General features: G+C 44.6%; 2 protein-coding genes and 1 pseudogene across 6 annotated transcripts in view; 1 reads left to right on the top strand and 2 right to left on the bottom strand.

The window, feature by feature from the left end:
* Gdap1 (ganglioside induced differentiation associated protein 1) overlaps nucleotides 1–3,217 on the bottom strand; it is a 46,364-nt gene extending 43,147 nt beyond the window's left edge. Inside the window, exon 1 of one of the 2 annotated variants that reach the window (XM_075971446.1) lies at nucleotides 3,017–3,217. The gene's annotated coding sequence lies outside the window, so the exon portion shown is untranslated. Of the gene's footprint in view, nucleotides 1–1,770; nucleotides 1,987–3,016 lie in introns of those variants that run through there. The other variant, XM_075971445.1, reaches the window with a different exon arrangement.
* Nucleotides 2,231–23,728, top strand: part of Jph1 (junctophilin 1) — an 81,227-nt gene continuing 59,729 nt past the window's right edge. For all 4 annotated transcript variants that reach the window (XM_075971443.1, XM_075971442.1, XM_075971440.1 and 1 more), the window contains exons 1-2: nucleotides 2,231–2,754; nucleotides 8,087–8,846. In XM_075971443.1, the coding sequence (XP_075827558.1) occupies nucleotides 2,376–2,754; nucleotides 8,087–8,846 (1,139 nt within the window). In that variant the 5' untranslated portion in view covers nucleotides 2,231–2,375. The remainder of the gene's footprint in view (nucleotides 2,755–8,086; nucleotides 8,847–23,728) is intronic.
* On the bottom strand, nucleotides 22,139–22,851 carry LOC142850644 (annexin A7 pseudogene; annotated as a pseudogene).

Raw genomic sequence — 23,728 nt, 5'->3', positions numbered from 1 at the left:
TCCTTAAGGTTCTGTGCAAGGAAGGTTAGCTACAAGCAGAGATTAAGAAGTAAACAGCAATGTCGGCGTAGGTTAACCATGACTTTCCCTGCGCCACGAATGACTTCGTAACAATAGCAGGAGCCAGAAAACTGGGATGTCCAGGACACACCATGGAAGTTTTCATTTGGGGAGAATTGGGGGGGGGGGGGACAAATACTTATGGGCAGGGGCCTTAAAGAACACATGGATCCTAACACATAGAGAAGGTCCCAAACCAAAACCCAACAAATACCAAAATATGAATGCTTCCTCTGGGAAAAAAGGCAATTGAAAGACAGAAAAGAAAGATTAGTTCGAGCCGAACATCAGAACAGGTGGGACTCAGTCGCTCCATGTGAGTCCAGATTCTGGTGCTTCTCATAACAGAGGAATGGAGTTGTAGCTCAGTTACAAAGCCGTGGGCCCTCAATTTCCCAGTGGCCTAAATCAATCCCCAGTCCAGGACAAGATGCTAAGCAAGATGCTAATTATTTCAGGCCACTGGGGTAAGCACTATTCCTGGCCACTGGGAGCAGCACCATGGATGAGGGTTTCTGATTCTCTTTGGTGATTTGGCTCAGTGTAAACAGAATTTTTTTTTCTGGTCTTTCAGACAGATAGGCAGGAAAGGCTCCAGATCTGAGAGAGGCCACTCTGCTAAGGAAAGACTCTGTTTCCCTTGTGTCTTTTTGACACCTTTCCTTACATTTTTATCTGATTATCAACTACCTAGTGAGCATCCTGTGTGTTCACTTGGTCAGGCAGGAGGCTCTCAGCCTGAGGAAGAGCAGAAATGCATTGCAGAGCTGTTTCTCCGAGAGGCCTTCTGAGACCCTGGCTTGTGACTTCCCCCACTGACACTGGGAATTGAAGGGAGACCAGTGGCTCCCGTTGAGAGAGCCTTTACTTAGTGACCCAACTCCCCTATTGCTAATTCTTGAATTCTTCACCAGGAACTACCATCATCACAATATACCAAGTGTTTACCTAACATAGAAAGAGAAAGGCAATCCTGGTATTTCCGTTCAGAAAATGATGAGAAAGGTTGAAAGGTTTGGAGGTTTCTGGAGTGAATTCTGCAAGGCAGTGCTGCTGCAGGAGAGTGGATCAGCTGACACCTGCCCTGGGTTTAGTAGGTCACATATTCTTTGTCCCTTTAGAGGAGTGTTTTACTTCCCATATCTCTCCTTGAAAACTTCTGTTTACTTTCTTAAACCGTGGGCACCACTGGAGAGGTCCCAGGTGTACATTCCAGGCACTCAAACAATATACACACACTGAGCGTGTTTGGGTACCCAGCTCCAGGCTGAAGAATTTCTGAAGTTGAGAACAGATGAGGGAACGGGCTGGAATGTAAAAGACAATGCCCTATGCGCCTGCAAAGCCAGATATAAAACCTATCATTATTACAAAAAAAAAAAAAAACTAACCAATTTACACCATGCTTTTTCAAACTGCATTGCTCGCTCTCGGAATCTTCATTAAAGAAATGCAGACATGTGCCCTGAAATGGGTAGGTGTAAAAGAACATTCTGCACAATTATATCTAGGCTGCCACAGATTTATCACATGCAGACATATATTTGGAGCATATTAATTCATGATGACAGCTGCGCATGGCAAATCCAACAGTGCACAAGTTGGAATGCTGGAGAAAAATGCAACTACAAACCCCATGCAGACACACACACACACACACACACACACACATACGAGTTTCCCCCTCTCCATACACGTGGCCTCACTTACTGAGATTTAACACAACTGAAAAGCCCCCAAACACCGGAGATTCCCGCAGGCGAATGCTTGCCCCCCCAACACCGGCAGCCGCGCTTTCATCCACAGGCTTGACGGTCGCACGTCCCAGAGTACACTCGCCTTCCCACCCACGTCCTTCTGCGCGGACACACGTGCGTCCAGCGCTCGCGCGCAAGCAGCCGGCGGGGAAGCGCGGCCCCGGGGGCTGGGGGCAGGGCCCGGCGGGCGGGCGGGCAGGCGCGTCGTGGGGCCGGGCCTCGGCGCCCAGGGAGGGGACGAGGGGCGGGCGCGGGGCGGCGCCCGGCTCACGTGGGCGGGCGGGAGCAGCTGAAGGTCCGCTCGGGAGCCTGGGCTGTCCTCTCGCGCGCGGCGCTGGCCGGGGCGGCGGTGGAGGAGGCGAGAGGCGGCGGTGGCGGCGGCGAAAGAGGAGGGGAGGACGGGGGCGGCGTCGGACTGGAGCCGATCGGCGGTGCGAGCTGCCCGGGGCGCAGTCGTGAGCTCGCCCGCCGGGCCCCCACTCCTGAGCTACACCCTGCCGTGCCCAGCTCTGCCGGCGTCCGTGCCCCCGCGGCGAGCGCGCCGGGGCTGCCCCCCGAATGACGGGCGGAAGGTTCGACTTCGACGATGGCGGCACCTACTGCGGCGGCTGGGAGGAGGGCAAGGCGCACGGGCATGGCATCTGCACGGGGCCCAAGGGCCAGGGCGAGTACTCTGGCTCCTGGTCGCACGGCTTCGAGGTGGTCGGAGGCTACACCTGGCCCAGCGGCAACACCTACCAGGGCTACTGGGCTCAGGGCAAGCGGCACGGGCTGGGGGTGGAGACGAAGGGCAAGTGGATGTACCGGGGGGAGTGGTCACATGGTTTCAAGGGGCGCTACGGGGTCCGGCAGAGCATGTCCACCCCCGCCCGCTACGAGGGTACCTGGAGTAACGGGCTGCAGGACGGGTACGGCGTGGAGACCTACGGGGACGGAGGTGAGCAACGTCGGGCTGTGCCGCGGGCTAGTGCGGTGGGCTCTCCTGGGCTGCGGGGACATGGGGAGGACGCGAGGCGCACGTGTCCGGAAACCCGCCAAAACACCTGGGGAGCTTCCCACCCCTCCCACCACCACCACCACCACCACCTCCACCCCTCGGGAAGACTGCGTGGTACGGGACTGGGGAGCCAGGGTCTGCTGCGATCTGGTTCCCCGGGCGAGCGCGGTGTCCACACCCGGGGAGTTAGGCGTGCATGTACCTGGCTGGGGCCAGTGCTGCGCTGCCATCAGGAGGGCTGGGCAGGAGAGAGGACGCTGTCACTTGAGCCCGTCACATTACGTTCCTGATCCCTCCCTCTCCGGGCCGGGTTTGAAATCGCCACTGTTGGTGGAGTTAGACGGACGCCTTGGGCAGCGCGGCTGCTGGTCTGTGCTGACCGCCCCGCGGTTTGGTTTCATGTGGAGTCTCGTATTTCGCTTCTGGTCCTCTAGTTAGCCTAAAGATAGAAGCCAGAACCCCATAAGTAGGATGTTGGGGAGTTGGACCTTATGGAGGGTGTATTTTGAAGTGTCCTAGTTATGGGCAGCGAAGAGACCACCCAAAGCAGGTGAAATTCTTAATTTTCTCTCTAATTTGGCTCCGTGAAGTACTTTGAATTAGCAGCACTGTAATCTTTGCTGACCTGGAGATCTTTGGGCAAATTACTGATAAAAGCGCGTTAGGAAAAAGGCGACAGAATTGCCATTTTAAAAAAAGAAAAAAGTTTAAAAGAGTGTAGAGAATGCTATATTCCTAATATACATTAAAGGGTGTGGCCTAAACACACCTGGAAGCAATGTGTAAACTGTGTATATTATAAGTCAGGATTCATTTTTCTGTCTAGGAAGAGCATACATTAGTGAAACAGGTGTCAAAACTTGATTAATTTCTTTGAAAACAAAGTCGAGGGAGACGAATGGCTTATGTTTTGGCGAAGTAATTTTTCTGATAATAAACAAAATCATATTTAATTGAAAAGGGTCGTAGGAGGCTCTGTCACCTTTTGGAATTAATCCGCTTCAGAGCTGGAGGATAGTGAAGGGATCCAATTAAAAGTTTCTCCAGCCCACTGAAATCCCGTTATGCGATTGCTTATATAAAAGCTTATACAATTTGTACACTTCACTTGCTCAGAACACTTGGGCCGTGTTTCAAATGCAAAACAGCAGAATGGTAGGATTTTAAAAAGACATCTTTTCACCCTCCAGTATAAATAAAGGCTATGGGTCTCATGGATTAAAGGGGGGAGGGTCTCTATACTTTTCTATGGACCCTGAGTGCCTTGGTAGTTAACAGGGACCTTGAGGATTTGAAACTAGTAGAAAATAACTTGTTAACAGCATTATGAATGTTTGTTTCTGACTGGATTTTATTGGGAGCGCTAGCTCTAATATAACAAAATTCTATGTTCATCGGTGGAAAAATTGTTTTTTTTAATGTGATTGTTGTATAGCCCTTATTTAAAGAGCATAAAATAGACTTATTTTTATTGTAATCTAATTACAATGTAGGCTTCTTTTAAAAGATAAAACTAATTCAATGAAACCTGGTGGTTTAGAGTATCCATTATACCTAGTAATCAAAAGGCAGAGAGCACAGTAAAAGTCATGGCTGTGCCTGTGTTGTTTGTAAGGCCAAATACACCTCCAAATGGCTATGAATAATCTGCCTTCTGTTTGAAACCAACTTTGAACATTTTAAAAGACAAAATTCGGCATCACCATAGGACTGTAGATTTCCTTTTCTACCAAAAAAAAAAACAAAAACCAAGAAACCCTGGTGTGCTATAATAAGAACAAAATTTCAATATGCAGTTCACTTTTGCATGCCTTTTCTGTGCTGGTCAGTTTCTCACGTCACCACATTTTATTAGAAAGTTCGTGATTTAAAAAAAATTGGTCTAAATGGAGCTATGGTGCCACAGTTTATTCATATGGAGGTTTAGTCCAAGTGGAAGTGGGAGCATCAGCTTCTTTATTCCTAAGCGTTAGCTTAATTCTGCCTCCTTGCCCGTGCATTTCGGGTGACAGTAGAGAGGGAAGTCGTAATAAAGAGAAGTATCACTTTATTTCACTAGAGATTTCTGTCAAATGTTGCTGAAATAGAAACTCCCTAAATATTAAGAACCAAAGGCATGATATTCATGAAATTCAAGTCTAGATTCCCAGATTCTTTTCTGCAAATTCCAATCTGCTAGACTTTTTTAAAATCCTGCTATAAGACTATGGAAGATATCTATAAAGATCCACTGTTCTGTTTATGTATTTGGCTGGAGGGGTCATTTGTAGCCCAGGCTAGCTTCAAGCTGAGGATGACCTTGAACTATAAGCATTCTGCATCTACCTCTCCGGGACCAGGTGGGGATGGAATCTAGGCATCATTCACACCAGACAAGCGCATCACCAATAGAACGACAACTTCCACCTCGTCCATGTGTTTCTGTTTTCTTTTCTTTTTTAACAGAATTATAGCTGCATATAGCCTTTCAAAGCATGTAAGTTTGGCACACAGAAGTCCAAGTTTGGCTAAAATTCATTCCAATTTGGATGCCATTCATTACAATATTGTGCAGTTAAGATAGATAGACCTTTAAAAAATCAGTTCTCAAATGAACAAAATGTGAAATAAAACCTGAAAAAAATCCTTTGTTTTCGTATTAGATACGCACTGGAGTTTAGGGGTGGAAAATAGTAAATCACATCTCCTTTTGAACAAAAGAACTTGGAGACTACATGCTTCATAAAGAAATAGTTTCTGTTTTCTTGGTTCATTAACTAAAGCAAACCTCTTTAAAACTTCAGATCAACTACTTAGAATTTGAACAAGCTGGTTTCTAGTGGTGTTGTGGACGTCCTGGAGTAATTCTTTCCAATACTGTGATTTTACAGCAACATGGAAGGTGATGTGCACCTTTGCTCCTTGTCCCTGCCCTGTTTCATAGCCCCAAAGATATTTAAACTTTCTAATTACTGCTGTCCTTTAAACAGCCTGGATGTTGGAGCTGTCATTTGGAGGAAAGTGGGCACTAGTTGTCCATCATTGTTTCGGATCTGCTAAGATGGGATTGTTATGTTTTAAAAGACTAAATACTTAAACCAAATAGCATCTTTCCAAATTATTTTACCAAACTCATTCTGTAGAAAAGTTAGAATGGGATAGGAATATGGCATTTTAAAATAATAAAGTGTTGGTGATTTGTTTTAGTGTGTGTATAAGGTTATATAAACTTTCATCATACTATTTAGATTTTATCTAGGAAAAGTCAAAGTTGAAAGTTTTCAATAATTCAGTGTCTTTTCCTATTGGGGCAGCAGTGTTTGGAGATAGCTGTTTTTCATTATCATGGAAAACAAAAAACCCTTAACTTTTTTTTTTTTTAGACAGGGTCCATCCAGCTGTGTAGCCCAGACTGGCTGGGAGCACACGACCCTCCTGCTGCCTCAGCCTCCCAGCTGCTGGCATTGTGGGCATGTATTCCCATACTCAATTCCTGAGATGTTTGTATGTAACAATCTTAGCCTGTTTAGAGAGCTGCTGTGCCCCACCCCCTTCAGGAGTTCATAGGTATGAAGATCTCCCTACACTATGGCAGTCATAGTACCAGACCCCTTCATATTTCATTGTTGCCCCACCGTTGTTGGTTTATATGATATAAATATGTCAGCACAAGAAGAGAAGATGGTCTTGAAACTAATCCAAACCTTTGTCTTAGGAACAGTGCCTATTCACACAGTGATGTAACACCACTAGCTCGCACAAGCATGGTGATACTTGTAATCCCGACATGTTGGAGGCTAAAGCAGGAGGGTTGAGAGTTCCAGGCTAACCTGAGCTACATACTAAGACACCGCCCTAAGAAATAACAGTACTCCCAATGGAATTAACACTTTTTGTATTAAAAATAAATATATTCCAACCACTGGAAACCTACAAGGTGATGTAAAATATGAAGTGTAATCAAAAGACAGAACATGATCAACATAGACTGTAATCATGATTTATTTTCTGTGACAATGGAAATTGTTATGAACAACACCAAAGTAGTTACATTTAAATTTTCTTCCAGATAGCTGTTCTGGGGTTATACTAAGGATAAAAATTTGCCTTTAATTAAAGAAAATGGCCTTGACTTTGAAAATTCTAAGCTCCTTAGTTTAGCCTTCATTTCCTTCAAAGAATATTCTAAAACCCCTATCAGGTTATTTTTAAACCTATCTTTGGTTATTAAGTAGTAAAAGTCACTGAAAATAAGCTTATTTTATATGTATATATTATATTCCTATTATATTATGTATTTATACTCTAGTTAGACTACTTTTTAAAAGTATAATATTCATTGAAAAAATGATCTGGATCAACAAAATTTTAATGGACACTGTCAAGTATTCAATGAAATTTTAAAAAGTTTCATTCATCCCATTGGTTCTTTCAAGCTCTTTAAACATAGTCTCCGGGCACCCGGAGACCACAGGACACATAAGCCATGAATGAGTCTGAAACATTTGCCTTCCTTTGAGAATCAGTTCCTGCCCTCGGGCATTTGCAGTGTGTGGTGAGACTGTCAGTGCTCTGGCTGAGGCTAGGGAGAGCCATACAGAGCATGGCCAGGAGAAAACCAATTTAGTAAGTAATATGCTGCTGTGCCCCCCACCCACTGCTGTCAGGTCTTCAGGACTCAACAGCTTGCCCTTCCCTGAGTGTAGGATGGTTCACGTAGTAAAAGAACCAAGACAGCTCCTTACACAACTCATATCCCAAGTATTCTGATCACTGTTACTAATGTTAAACCTTCCTGCTTTTTAGGCATCGACCTCAAAATCATTTTCAGTTCAGTTAGTAAGACTGCGTTTGAAACCATGGCTAAAATACATTGTGTGGCAAGACTGCCCCATTAAAATCTTTCATGCTTGCAGGAGGAGAAAGGTGATTCCCAATGATCACTCTTGGTATTATGGGGAAAATGTGGTTCACAGCTCCCAGTGTGTAACTCACTGATGAAGCATTAGCCTAGTATGTGTAAGGTCTTAGGTTCAGTTTCCAGAGAAACACCCTCACCAAACAATGGTTTCTATGCATGCCTACCACTCATAAAAATTTAAATGAAAAGCAGAAGTCTGGCTATCATTAAAGCCATAAGAGTTAAAGTCATTCACAGGTGGATGAAAAGTTACGAAGTTGCCCCAAGAAGTGTGTTGAATTTAACCCTGGCTCCTCCTGCCCAGAGTACTGTTCTCTCTGTGCAGATGCCGTCCACCAAAACTCATCCCCCTGCTGATCTGTTCTCTCGAAGGTACCTACCAGGGCCAGTGGGCTGGAGGCATGCGGCATGGCTACGGCGTGCGCCAGAGTGTGCCATATGGCATGGCCACGGTGATCCGCTCCCCACTGCGCACCTCGCTGGCCTCACTGCGGAGCGAGCAGAGCAATGGCAGTGTGTTGCACGACGCTGCCGCCGCTGCCGCAGACAACCCGACTGGCACCAGAGGTGGCTTCGTGCTTAACTTCCACGCGGACACAGAACTGGGCAAGAAGAAGGGTGGCCTCTTCCGACGGGGCTCCCTGCTTGGCAGCATGAAACTGCGCAAGTCCGAATCCAAGTCTTCCATCTCCAGCAAGCGCAGCTCGGTCCGCAGTGATGCAGCCATGAGCAGAATCAGTTCCAGTGATGCCAACTCCACCATCAGCTTCGGAGACGTTGACTGTGATTTTTGCCCTGTGGAAGATCACGTGGATGCCACCACCACGGAAACCTACATGGGCGAGTGGAAGAACGATAAGCGCAATGGCTTTGGCGTCAGCGAGCGCTCCAATGGCATGAAGTACGAAGGCGAGTGGGCCAATAACAAGAGGCATGGGTACGGCTGCACCGTGTTTCCCGATGGCTCCAAGGAAGAGGGAAAATACAAAAATAATATCCTAGTCCGTGGAATAAGGAAGCAGCTTATACCAATCAGAAATACAAAAACTCGGGAGAAGGTGGATAGAGCAATTGAAGGCGCACAAAGGGCTGCCGCCATGGCCAGAACCAAAGTGGAAATAGCAAACTCAAGGTATGTAGATACAGAACGGGTGGGGATGGAGGTTTTCAGAACACTGCAGTTTTCTCTGTCGGCTGATGGTATTACCAAGTAGGTTCCCGGTACACTTAGAGAGACAAAAAGACTGAAAATGACCGACTCTAACAAAATGAGAGTGAGAAACCATTTTCAAAAACTGTTGAAGGAACATGGGGAAACCTTTTTCTTCCAAATTTTGTCCCTAATAATTAACAGCCTTATAAAGCTCATTCAGACATCCTTCTAAGTCCAGAAAGTTAATATTATTAAAAATACATCTGAAATACTGTCACCGCTTTATGTGTTTAAAAAAAATCCCTTTGTGTAGAAACATACCTACAATATAGACTATATACTTTTATTACAATATTAAGCTGAACATATTTACAACTCCTCAGTAAGATTATTTTAACCTAATAGGTTAAAATTCTGTTCACTGAGGCCTTCTAGGTGAAACCAGGTTTGGGAAAGATGCAGAGGTCTAGACCAGGCAAAGGCGGAAAGGATCAGGTTTGGGAAAGATGCAGAGGTCTAGACCAGGCAAAGGCGGAAAGGATCAGGTTTGGGAAAGATGCAGAGGTCTAGACCAGGCAAAGGCGGAAAGGATCAGGATGAAATCTGGAATGCACGCTGAAAAAGCCAGAGCTCCCCCACAGGAACAGACAGGGTGCCAAGGCTGGGAAGGATCACCCCAGTCTGTGCAGGAAAGATTAGATCCCTGGTGTAGTAAAAGGAAGGGGGTAGAGAGAATTTGATGTGGACAGATGGGATTTTTACTGTGCCAGGGTTGGAAAAAAGTAGAGCAGTCAAGAGGGGGGCTGGCTTAAGCAAGAGAAAAAGAGCCGGTAAGAGATGGGCAAAGGGACGCAGGAGGAAACATGTCAGTAAGAGATGGGCAAAGGGACGCAGGAGGAAACATGTCAATAAGAGATGGGCAAAGGGATGCAGGAGGGAACATGTCAGTTAGAGATGGACAAAGGGATGCAGGAGGAAACAGGTTGGTAAGCGATGGGCAAAGGGATGCAGGAGGGAACATGTCAGTTAGAGATGGACAAAGGGACGCAGGAGAAGACGGGTTGGTAAGAGATGGGCAAAGGGACACAGGAGGAAACGGGTTAAGAGATGGGCAAAGGGATGCAGGAGGAGACGGGTTGGTAAGAGATGGGCAAAGGGACGCAGGAGGAAACGGGTTAAGAGATGGACAAAGGGACGCAGGAGGAAACGGGTTGGTAAGAGATGGACAAAGGGATGTAGGAGGAAAAGGGTTAAGAGATGGGCAAAGGGACACAGGAGGAGACATGTCAGTAAGAGATGGACAAAGGGATGCAGGAGGAGACATGTCAGTAAGAGATGGGCAAAGGGATGCAGGAGGGAACGGGTCAGTAAGAGTTTTATCAAGGATAGGTACCGTCGGTTAAACAGGGTGGTTTTGCTGGGAGGTTTTAGTTTTAGGGGTTAAGGAGTAGCCATAGTTATGTGTGCTTCAGACATAAAATTTGGTGTAGAATATTTAAAATTCTGTTTCTGCTTCAGTAGTACTCGTTCGCCTTAGTCAGCCATCCTCTGAAACCACAAAATACTAGCACATCTTCAGGTTTTCATTCTTAGTACTGAATCTGTGAGTAGTCTCGCCCCTTTTGGCTGGACCGTAGGAGGTTTACGGTACTTGAACATCTTTTAAAGATTTATTATTTACGTATAAGTGTCTGTGAGGTTCTGTGTACCACATGCTGGGTCCCCTAAAGGTCAGAAGAGGATGTCTGGTGCCCTGGGGCAGAAGCAATAGGCACTTTTGAGGTACTGTGTGGGCGCTAGAGACTAAACCCTGGTCCTCTACTAGAGTAGCGCATGCTCTTAATGGCTGAGCTATCACTCTAGCCCCAGTATTTGAACTTTTAATTCACAAAAATTGGTAACTTTGTAACTGTTCTTTAATACTTCAAGAATTCTGAATTCATTTTGTTTTGTTTTGTTTTGAGTGCTCCTGTTTTAGGAACACCGTTGGATGAAAAAATGCTCTCTTTTTTGTATTCTATTAGCACTCACAATTTTCCTCAACTCCAACTTCCACACAGGGTTTCTCCTGCGCTCTTTCCTGAGCATCCTCTGGCATAGTGCTTTTCTTTGATAAGTTCTAGATCTGCATGCATTTCAGGGTGCTTGGCTCCTGCATTCTCGCTGGCTTCCGTGGCCCTCGGCTCCCTTTTAGAGCTGACACTGCATCCTTTGCTTGCTAGGCCCTAATCTCTAATTTTAAACGCACTCCTAGAATCTTCCATTCCATCCACTCCTTACAACAAGCTAGTGACACACTGCAGGCAAGTTCAGGCTTAGTGGATGGAACATAAACCTGTGCGAGACACTCTTGCAAATGATGTAGTCTGACTATTGGTTTTTTAGGACTTGTTGAAATTAGAGGAAATCACCTAACTGAAGGGCATACTTGTGACACAGAGATGATGTCTATCCTAACATCATCAAATGTTTCCCCAAATCAGTGCCACATTCTTCTGCTGAAAGACTTTGAGAGAGTAGCATGTAGTTTGGGGACATTGTGTCATATGCTAATATATTGTATCATGTAGGTAATAGTTCAGACATCTTTTGATCTTAGACTTTTAGCAGTTCAGATTTCATTTAAGAACTTAGAAATACCCGGTGCATTATGATAAGTGAAATAAGCTAGTGACAGGAAGGACAAATACTATCGGGTCCTACTTAAATTCACCATCAGTGACTAGCATGGGCCCCAGCTTTGCTGCTAAAGAAATCTTAGCTAGGAGAGCAGCTGGGATTATTTCAAGAAGGAAGCACGCCTAGCCACCCCTAAGCTTCCATGCCAATGGCTGACCTCAGCCTCCCTGCTATGTAGATGGCATGCTCTCTGAGAGACATTCAGACCAGGGAGAATATGCCAGCATCCAAACCCAGACCCCTTGTCTTTCCTTCACCCATGTTTACCCGCTGATGGGACCTGACCAGATGGACTCGCTTCACTGAACTGTTCCTGAGAATGGATCCCTTAGAGCATTGTGCTTGCTGTATAGATGTTTGTTTGGGTAGAGAAAACTAAAGGTCACAGCTCCAGAACTCGAATGCCTCTGAGGTCTCATCTGATGCACTCCCCTCAGATGCAGAGGTAGAGATTGCCCGCTGTCCATCTGGTTGCCCTGCTCCCAACACTCAAGGACCATTCTCTGAACTCCTTCTCTGGCAGTTCCTCCAGTCCTCCTGTCCTTTCAATCCTGTGTCACCATCTACTCCATTATGGCTCCAGTAATGTGAGATGCTCAAGAGGCTCCTACTACTTGAGAAAAATGTAAGGAAGAGAAAGCATTTGGTTGACAGAACAAGCGAGAAGAGATCCTTACAGAGCCATACTTCTTTAGAAACTGGATATTCAGGGAGGAATGCAGTCAAAAGCAGTTTGGTGTTAAGCCAAATCTCAGGAAACAGCCGTCAGCGAAGAGGGATGGGGCTCTGTGAGAGTACAGGAGAGCTGACCTAAAGCCACTGAGGACCTAAATGTGCGCTTATGCCGGGGTCACCCCATCACCTCAAGAAGAGGTTAGAGAGCTCACAGGAAGGACTCATTCTGCTCACCTGTCCTACTACATCTCACTGAAGCTAGTGGGGCTCACTGGTGCGTAGCTGTCCAGGCTGCAGTCTGGAGATGTCTGTAACCATGGAACAGGACAAGTAGTTGTGAGGGACTTGTGCAGCCACCATCAACCTTCCCCAGACCATGAGCACCAGTTCTAGTGACAAGAACAATCTCTGGACAGGAAATGTTGAGAGGAACACTCCTCTCGTCCCTGCTAGCCCCAGATGTATGACTGTCATCACAGGCATGGATATGAGCAGTGCAGAAACAGAGAGTGTATGAAGGGCCCTGGGTTCATTTGACTTGATGCACAGGTCAGCTTGCTGTGTCTGTCTTCAGAACTCTTGGGCGGATTCCACACTCACCAGCTATAGAGTTAAATATGAACACCTCACACTTGTCTGTAGGACTTTTAAAGACTGTTGGGCATACTTTTACAGTTCCACATCCTCTTCCCACCAAAATGTATCCTTCTTTCAGAGTGGAAGCCCTTCTACTTGGAGCTTTGCCCTGGCTCCCCCGGCCAGCTCTTCAGTCCTCACTCACGTCAGTAAACATCCACAAGGAAGGTACACAGGACCCCATTCTTGGAGCTTTGCCCTGGCTCCCCCGGCCAGCTCTTCAGTCCTCACTCACGTCAGTAAACATCCACAAGGAAGCTACACAGGACCCCACTCTTTCCACCCCATTTTCATGCTCCTCAGTATGGGTTAAGTTCCCATGTTTATTGAGTTGCCATTGCATGGCAGGCATATGTTGATTCCATATGTTCTTACCATATGGAATGGGAGGAACTGACCCTGCTGGTAGCCCTGGTCCCTTCTGTGTCCTCAACATGAGCTTTGATCAGGGTCAAGGATAATTAATTAAGTTCTCATAGCTCAAGGTTTGAATACTGCCAGGGCTTCTGACATGGTTTTGCAGTGCATCTATGAACCGGAGTTTGAAGGAAGAAAGTGTAGTGCTAACATTTTGTTGTGCCTTAATCTGATGGTCAAGGAAGTGTAGAAGATGCAGAAGTGATGTCACGGGTACCCCTTTTCCTGGCAAAACCAGTGGGACTACGGGGTACGGTTAGGGGAAGAGCTGTAAGCTGACATTCTCCATTCTCCGTGGGAGATGAGCTGGTCCAGTAATAAACAGTAATTCTTCTACAGATTAGGAACCCCCAGGAATTCAGTCCACAGTGATTATAATAACATTGGTTCATTGTGTGCAAGTGACAGCAACAAAGTGAGCCAGAGAGAGCGAGCCTGTCGTCTCCCAAGAGTCAACGTTTCCTGAATAGCCAGCTGTCTTTATTTGATTGGATTTTTCTGAAAGTTTCTCTTGTTTTGCCTCTTTCTGGGGGCTGTTTTCTTAATCTGAATCCTCTCTGAGCCTAACATAGGAAGTCAAGCAGGATAGGTAGATCAGTCCTTCATAAAAATCTTTCACCTACTTCACACTTCACTTGTGAGCAGTTAACATTCAAAGTCACCTGTGAGTCAGTGCATGGTATGGATCCAAAATAAACCGATTACTACTGATTCTAGCTGGAGGGGGTGGGGAGATTTAGATGGCGAGGTATTCTTCATTCTATACCAAGTTGTGGAAAGTCAAGTCACTAATATTCTCAGAATCTATTAGAAGAGTATTCTTCCTCTTCAGAGTCAAAATGAAAAGTTCTGCTTGTTTTTTTTTTTCTGCTGTCTTAGTGACTTTTGTTTACTCGGTGTTTTTGAAACAGCCTTGCTGCTGTCTTGCCCACACTGGACTTAAACTAGTAATCCTCCTGTCTCAGCCAACTAGTAATCCTCCTGACTCAGCCTGCAGAATCTTGGCATGACACACAGTCTCAATTAAGAGCAATTTCATGTTACTTATTCTGATTTTTTTTTTGGTTATTGTTATTTTACTGGGGAACTAGTTAATTCTTAGGTCTAAGCACAATACACCATAGTTTCTTGTTTATTTTGTTTTTACTTTTATTGATTCATTGTAAATTTCACAACATGCATTCTAATCCCACTTATTCCCTTTTCCCCTTGAATCTGCCCTCTGCCCTTGTAACTTTTCCCCAAAACAAAACCAAGTTGAAAGGAAAAACCAAAAACTAAAACAACAAAACCAAACACCGACAAAAAAGCCATGAAGAATGTTGTGGAAGCTGTAGTGTGACCCGTTGAGACACAGTGTAACCTTCAGTCCGTTCATGTCCACTTGAAAGTGTCCATTCCTATGAGTCTTTGGTCTGGCTCAAGGCCTCTGATCTCTGTCACACCTCTGGTAATGGGCTTTCACAGGGGTCCTCCCAGGCATCCGGTCATTGTCCTGTGTCGTGGAGATCCTGCTGTTTTGGATCTGTAGGTTAGTCCCTTTCACATGCTCCAAGGGTTCATAGATGGGGTGGCTGTTGGGGTGGGCTAACTCGTAGCTCCAGTTCAGCACAGTCGTTTTTGCGTCAGGATGATTTCTTTCTAATGCCTTGGAAACTAACTGATCAAGGAGCCTACTCAACAGATAACACACAGGCATGTCCCACTGAGCAGAGCACGGGTTATATCAGCCTTGCCTGGGTGCTGGTGTTCTTCACATCATCACCCTGTGCACTCTACACCAAGATGGACCCCATGAGCATAGTTAGAAGCACCAGCCTGCTCCATGGGGCTGAGGATGTGGCTCAGAGTAGAGTACTGGCATAGTATGAGGCTGTGGGTTTGATCCTCAGCATCGCACACACGTAAGGACCCCATTTCCAGTATCTTAAGCATCTTATCTGTATAGAGTCAGTGCACAGTCTATAGGCAATTGTATTTTTAAGAGGCAAGAAAACTAAGCATTTTAAAGAGATATTTCTCCTCTTTGCCAAAAAATGTGTATTCCTGCAGGATCAAACAAGGAGCCTGCCCTAATTTCTTCCCCCTTACTCATCTGTGAAATATTTAATGACAGACATGGCTTCTCTGTTTCAAGGCCCTGAAGCCTTCCCTAGGATCCTCTGTGGGTGTGCAGAGAGAACAGCTGGACCCAGAAAGATGACCTCCCAGGGACAGTTCTGTCCTGCCCCCAAGCCAGGAGTGAGGCTTGGCTGCTGGAGTGCTGGAAGGCGTAACTGGGGGACACAGAGAAACTACTGTGGCAGTTCTGTCCCTCAGCCCTGATGTTACATCACTCACCTGCTATTTAACAGCCCACTGCACACAACTCCGGAGCACATTGTTAGGAGAGCCTTCTAGAGCCTTCTCTTACCTTCGTTAGGCTGTCTTGCTTCTAAGGACCCTTCTTCAAAACCTCTTTCTCTACCTCCCATATCTGGGCTCATCAGAAAATTCAGACAATGAGGTAGGCGTGTGTTTTGATAAAGTAGATGTAACCACATACAAATTTAGTGAAAATTAGTGTTAGGCTAAATCAATGCCACACTGTTAACCAGACTTTCAGAATATTATAGACATTCTTCTTAAAGCTCAAATCATATAGGCATGGCTCTCAGTTTGACTAAACAAGGCAAGGAGAAAATGTTCTATGTGGTATGAATGGGATTTGAGGCAGTGTTTAATCCTGCAGAAATGGGTGTAGTGAGAACTGGCTTTGAAAATAGAAAAAAAGACTGAAATTAGCTAGGTTTGAGGTCATGTGTTGACTGACTTTCAACTGTAGCAGTTGGAGTTCACTTTGTACAAATTTCAACAAATTCTGTCTTATTTAGTGTGAAATAGAACACATTCCTAATACTCTAAATATGTGGAATCGAGGCAACAATATCTTAAGTGTAGCTGTGTTTATAATGAAAGTCATAGGACTTTTGTGTTCGCTGGGAAGCCCCTCTGGATTGTGATGGTATTCACAATGCTGTCCTGTATACGCTCTGACCTCAACTCTGAGGCAGAGATGCTGTGTCTTTGGGGGAGTGGCAGAATCCCCTGTGCGAGTGAGTACAGCTGTGGGCGCCTCCCAACAGCAGCTGCCAGCAGCCCGAGCTCCCCCATCGCAACTTTCCATTATGGATTAAGCTGACTTGCCAATCTCCCTTTACTCAAGACACCAAACTGGACGCTCGCAAGACTAGCGCCTTGCAAATCTTTGAGATGCTTTTCTTATTATAGATGAAATATGAACATTGTGTTTAGGAACGGGATCCAGCAAATGCCAAAGGTATTTATGTAAGTCATTCAGCTTTAGTACAACGGCCTCCTGAGAATAAAGTCAAATCAGCTTTTCAGAATTTTGACCTTCTGTTTCACTTGGTGTTTCACATTTGTTGTATAATATGCTAAATTCAAACTAAGCTGCTTTCTGAGAAATTTAATTAATATGTAAGGAGTCAAGATTGGCTTCAAAGTGCTGAACTCTTTTGAAGACAATCTTCTTAGGAGTTCCGTGTGGGCCAGGAGAAACTTATTAAAGTTAAAGACAACGGGTGTGTGTGTGTGTGTGTGTGTGTGTGTGTGTGTGTATTCACATATATATGCATATATACACATATACATAGTCACTTTCTAGCACTTTTTAAACAATGCCAGAGAGTAATACATAATTTGCATTTGATTTTTGCTAACTTTTGCTGACTTAAAGTTAAAATTTTTACAAATTTAATGGTATCAAATAATCAAATTTTGGTTTCAGTTGTCAAAAGTCTTTCTGTGTTTTACTACATTGGTATGAAATATTTTTTAATTTGGTTTTGTAACTTCAAGATTTCATACTTTTGTTTTCGTGTATTGGGACTTGAGATACAAGTGAGGACCCATGTAGTCAGAATATACATGGAAGAGATATCCCACTGAAGCCAGCAGTTTAGGGCTCAGGTAAGAACAAAGGCACATCAAGCAACAGAAGTTAGTCAAAGACTGAGCAAAACCATTTTGGAGAGGAAAGGGTGTATGTCATTTTACTGTTCCCAGATCACTAGTCCTTCACTGAGTAAAGTCAGGGCAGAACACTAGAGGCAGGAACCAAAGCAGACCATGGAGGAATGCTTACTGTCTCCATCTCCTGGCTTGCTTAGCCTGATATTTTTATAACCCAGGACCACCTGTCCAGTGGCCTGGACCCTCCTACATCAATCATTAATCAAGAAAATGATTGCTCATGGGCCAGTTTGAAGGAGGCAGCTCTTCAGTTGAGGTCCCCTTTTCCTAGGTTATTCTAGTTTTGTTGACATTTAACCAGCATGAAATACATATTAACCAGCCCATGTTCTAAGACTTGATTCTTAGTGAAATATGAATTTTAGTCATTCTTTGAACCTATCAGTTTTCAAGTAAATGTACAATTATTACTAAGACTTTTCCTAGTAGACTTTAGTTGGAGCAAATTTTAAAAAATATTACCTGTGGAATAATCGATTATTGCTGTGAGTTTAGATATCACGTGGGAGGAGCTTTATTCCAGTATAAGACTGGGAGCAGGCTTCTGCGGGTGGCATCTAGCCAGAGGCTCCCAGGATGAGTGGATCTTTTCTAGAAGGTGGAGTCATGGAGTAGAGTACACAACACAATTATCCACTAATTAGGGCATGGTAAAATGCTGAATGTGATTGGAGCTCTGTGGGGAATGAGTTGAGGCTTACTCTGAGATAGGGAATACTGTTACTAGGTGTTCAGCAGAAGACTTACAGGATCATATTTAGACAGGGGCAGTCGAAGCAGGAGCAGGCGACGTGGGCACCTGCTAACTACTACCCACGACAGGAGCCTGCCCTTGAGCTTCACAGGGCAGTAGGGGTAGCAAGAAAAGCCCGTGCATGCACAGACCTACCAGGGCCATCTTAAGTGGTTGAGCTGGTGTGGGAAGAGCGAGCCTAGCTCTGGAGTTCCGGGGTAGGCTGGCTAGATGGAGCACTGCTTACTCAGAATATTGGGTTTCATCTTTTTTCATTCATTCTTTAAAAAGTCGGGGGGGAGGGCGGGCTTTCTACCTGCCTCTCTCACCTAAGTTGGCTAATTATAGTTATTCACCACCAGGCCTAGCTCAGTCTGGATATTTGACTTCTCAAATTTCTAACTGATAATGGGGAAGAACTCAGGGAAATTTGCACAGTACTTCCTTCCACAGTTCAGATCCCAACTTTACGGAATCCAGATATTTATAGGGTATGCATAAAAAGAAGAGTTCTGTGCATGTGTTACCTGACACAACTCTTTCTAAAAGGGGCAAGTAGAACAGTTCTCACGTTGGGTGACTCGAAATCTCTTGCCTTGTGACAACTCATTCAGGTATTTGGATCTGTGAGACGGTGCTTTCTAAGATTTGTGTTCAGGAGACCTACCCAGTGAGCAAGATGTATGTTGTTAAACTATTTTTTTCTTGGCAACATCCTAGAACGAAATATTCTTGCAAATTATTATGCCACAGAAATGCCATTGAGCAAACATTTATATAGTGCAGCGCTGTCCTAAGCACTAAGCCCTAGAAGTACGAAGGTGGATAAGAAAATACCCACCCCAGTATAGAGCACTGCTGTATATCCAAGTGCATGGAGCAGTAGGATGGAGAAAGACCCTCCCAGGAGGCAAATGACACAGCTTTATCAAGTTTTTCAGCTGACACTTGACTGTGGACTCTCCACAGGCAGCTTTCTCTACCTACAATGTGTTTCCATCAGATCATCTTCCATTGCCTAACCCCTCTTAGATGTTTGTGATTATAATGCATAGGGGCTATAGCTAAGTGAGAAACTGAATCATGTCCCCCACCTTCTCTGTCTTCATCCTTGTGTTTTGGGGGGTTGTTGTTGTTGTTGTTGTTCTGAGACATGGTCTCACCATGTAGCCCTCCCTGGCTGTCATGGAACTCACTATGTATACCAGGTTGGCCTCAATCTCACATAGAGCCACCTGCTTCTGCTTCTAGAGTTCTGGATTAAAAGTGTGTGCCAATACACCCAGTACTAAAAATGTCTCTTAAAATAAGAGAACTTGATGATTATAATCTTGATAATAGGATTTCATGTCGTATTTGGAAGAGAGTACATTGGGTGACAGCAGGCACTCTGGTCTCTGACTCTCAGAGTCTTTCTCACCACCCACCCCCAGGTTTCCCCTGCCTTATGAAATTATCAAAAGAATTTAAATTTTACTGAATTAAATTATTTTTAAATTCTATTAAATAGAATTTTGAGAGGTCGTAGGATCCTCTTAGCAGTATTTGGATCCAGAGATTTCGAAGTCAACTGTCTGATTTGAGAAGTTACCTGGTGCCTGGACTATGGCATGACCTTGACTTTGTCACCTCATCTAATCCCCACACCAACCCTGTCTGTAGGGCATGGAGAATTAGGAGATTGCAAAACAAGTGTGTGACAGATCCAGGCTGAGGTCCCCAAAATGTAACATCAGAAGCTAGGTGTTTCTCATTCTCTGAGTTTTAAAAACTGAGGGAGGCATTTTTTCTTGAAGCCATGTTCACTCTTTGGGTTCATAAAGGCCAGTCTGGAGCAATAGGTTTACAGTGCAAAACAGAGATCTCACCTCACAGAGAAGAAAAGATCATTTATTCCGAGTCAAATATGAGTGGCCATAGCCCAGGAACACAGCTTCAGAGTGCTTTCCTTGCATGGTGTAATCCACTAGGGAAGTGGTTACATGAACACTCATTCCAAGTGGTAAGTCACAGAGCATTTACAAATACATTGGTGGAAGCTACAGATAAGAAGGTGGCAGCAAAAGTGCCCTAGGCTTTCGATGCCGCCTGGTGGCATTCTTCGCTTCGGATTGGTAAAATCTAGTGGCCTGCTAAGAGTACTTTTCCAAGAGTTTGATGAACCGTTGTAGAGATGTCATGACAGACACAGACTTCAGCAGTGAATGGCTATAAGGGGACTAACGGTAGTCTAAGACACTTTGATTCTAGATCTACCAAGCTCCTAAAGTCTACAACCGGGAGTTTCTAATAATCACCCACTCGACATTGTAGACACTTCAACATAGAGATGACTTTTCCTCTCTCTAGGAACTTAGTTCTTGGTATTTACTCAAAGATTACATCTTACCCCTGTTTTCTTGAACCGATAATATTCTTTGAATAGGCACAAATCTTGCAGGTGTTAGTATATCATGGTAAATTCTAAGGGGAGAAAATGCTGAAAATGCATAAGAGAGAGGGTCGCTGAGGACAAATGACACTGAGCTCTGAAGAGTGAGGGGAGAAGTAGATGGTGGCAGAGATGCTGGAGACAGAGAAGATGCAAACAGATGCAGTGGACAGGAAATACGCACAGTGTAAGTTCACACAAGCAGTTGGACTGTACTGTTTCCACGGGAGTCGCATTGCCTCTGGGAAGACATTGTTTCTCCTCCCCTGCAGCCTATCACAGGGAGATCTTGAGAGTTCCTCCTCTTCTACTGGGTACACCATGAGCGTGAGATGAGGCATAGATAGAAATTTGTACTTTTCAGACTTCCTAGGGTATTTCAAGGCATACTGAAGTGTGGGAAGTAGACATTGGGTTGTGTTGAGATGTGATTTTGAAGGTTTGCAGACTGTGGGAAGTCTTTGAAGGGATTTAAACAAAGCCATCAGGATGTTAGATGGGTGCTCTCACTGACACTGAGGAGAGAGGGATTCAGCAGAGCCTTATCTGTAAAGATTTTTTTCTTTTAAAAAATATTATTTTGTTTGTTTATATTTTTGTTTTTTAGAATACATTTTTTGTCTTTACACACATCATTGTACCTTGAATATTTAAATATTTATCTTAATCATTAGTCCCCGTCCTGCTTTCCCCATATTATGTGTGTGTGTGTGTGTGTGTGTGTGTGTGTGTGTGTGTGTGTGAGAGAGAGAGAGAGAGAGAGAGAGAGAGAGAGATTAGTTTTTTCTCCCATCCTCATAACCTTCTCTTTTGCCTTCTATCTCTTTGGAATTCTTCCTTCCTTCCTTTTCATGCCCCCCCACACACTCACTTTTACTTCTTGATATATGTATGCATTTGTGGAAATTTTGATAAATATTCTGGTCAAGGGAGGGGATGGTAAAGATGCAGGATAAGATTAGCAATACTTGGTAGACCAGAAATGGTGAAGAAGAAATAGAAGCCACTCTTAAGATGTGTATCTGATATCCTAATGCCTCTGTTAGGTTAACAGAAAGATTTCCAGGATTTGCATGGCTTATTTCAAGCATATGAAACAGTTCATCTTTCTGGTTCTTTTTCTTATCGGTGATGTGAACCAGATTGCTAAAGAAAACTCAAGTCTTAGCTCTTACCAGAAATGTGGATCCCCCTCCTCTGTCTGGTTATGAACCAGACTTGACATTTCTTACATTACTCAATAAACAGAGTAGAACAATATGACATTCTGCTTTTTGATTCCAGATTTGTCCTCAGTCAAAGTTGATGGGGAGAAAGGGAAGGGGCCATTTTATTTATATTTGCTTCTATTTTGTCAGCGATTACTGTGATTTTTATTCAGCTTGAAATCCTGATTAAAATAAAAAGCAGTGAGAATGAAGCTTTATAAATATTGCAAAATTATGACATCATTGATATGGCTTTTACATTGATTGAATATAGGGGAAAGAATGTTAAATTTAAGACAATAACAAAATGTGCAAACTAAGCATGCTACCCTGACCCTGTCCTTAAGTACAAAGCCACTCTGGCTAGGTGTGATGTTTGGCATTGCTGCATGCAGGTCTCGTTGCTTGGCAGAATAAGCTCTAAATAGCTCCATTCATTAAAGGAAGAAAATCCCTCTCACTGGCCAGCAATGGCCAGAAGCAGCTTTCTGTAATCTCCGTTCATGTCACTTGCAATCATTGGTGCTTAGATCTTCTGATACATCTGGGCGAACATCTGTTTATCTGAACAAGGTCATCCTGGCTTCACATAACTACAATCGGGACCAGGGTGGACTCATCTGTGCCAGCGCCTCTCATGGAGTTGCTCAGCAAAGGCAGGCAAGCAGTTTAGGGCATGTGCAAGATGATCTTCAAGCCACTTTCAATGTATCCATAAGACCCTCGGCTCACACTGCTTAGGGAATCGGCCGTCCTGGAATAGCCGCCACCGTAGCTCACACTGCTTAGGGAATCGGCCGTCCTGGAATAGCCACTACAGTAGCTTTCTGTTGAGAGAAGCTTCTTGTGTTGAGCACCATGTTGATGTAGGACCCATCTGCCCATAGCCTCCCCTCACCAGCCTGACTCCCTATCACGTGCATGCGAAGAGACATTCAAAATGTTCTGAGGTTTCTGGCCTAATGTCCTCCCCAAACTCTTGTCCAAATTCTAATTGATAACCTCTAACAATGAATGTCTCGAATTTCTTGATGGTTCCTGTGCACAAAATCTCTGTGAGCACATGTTCCCGAGCTCCTGCTCCTGTGATGCTTTCTGTAAACCCTGGGCATCCTAGTATGAAGAAGGCATGAACAAGGCAAGGTTGATTCCTCCATATCTGCACTCCATCTTGAGATCTTTAATTAAACCCTTGCCTTCCATGCTCTTCCACACTGTAATATGAACTTGACAATAAAAGGGTTTTTCTCTTGGAGTGCTGAGTATTAAATCTAGGGCCCACGCATGCTACACAAATGCTCACTTCTGCACTGCATCCATAGCCAGGAAAGTGTACTCTCTACGCTTCAGTAGCATCCAGCAACTCAGCCTGTTACTGCAGTTACCGAAACCTGATTATCAAGTAAGGGGACAATCACTACTATTTAATTCCACAAGGAAAAACAAGAGTAAGAAAACCATACCTGGAGATTGGTTGGTTTAAGTGGTTTTTGTTTGCTTGTTGTTTCAGCATCTTCTTTGCTGTATGATTTGGGGTTTTAAAGTTCACTTAGTCAGCTTTCATGTTCAGCTGCTGTATTTGTCATGCTTGAGCCTTCACTGCGTATCGTAAACATGTTTCAAGGGGAATGGGCTAAACCACCAAAGGAAGATGAAGACACCAGGGCAGGTTGGCGCTAACCTCGAGGAAATGGCCGGTAAAGTGGTGTGAATACTGGGAATTCTGGCACAGTAACTGTGCCTGAAGCCAAGCAGAATTGGTTGGACATGATGTCATAAAGAATTTGGTCAGGACAGAGCCAGAGGTACAGCCCATGTAATTCCAGCACTCAGAAGGCAGGAGGAGGATCATGAGTTCAAGGACAGCCTAGGCTATGTCATTGAAACCTAGTCTCAGAGAAAAAAGGAAGTTGATGAGGGAGCAGCATTCTAGAGGGAAGCTCAGGCAGGAATTACTAGGGATGATAGAGGTACTGCCAAGGACAGAAGCCGTCGTAACTTAAGGAGAAGGGACAACCAAAAGCGTTGAGCTCACCTGTGGGCCTTA

This window comes from Microtus pennsylvanicus, chromosome 5 (genome assembly GCF_037038515.1).
Source record: "Microtus pennsylvanicus isolate mMicPen1 chromosome 5, mMicPen1.hap1, whole genome shotgun sequence".
Classification (NCBI taxonomy): Eukaryota; Metazoa; Chordata; class Mammalia; order Rodentia; family Cricetidae; genus Microtus; species Microtus pennsylvanicus.
The sequence above is the reverse complement of the archived record's forward strand: the minus strand, read 5'-3'. Positions and strand labels throughout refer to the sequence as shown.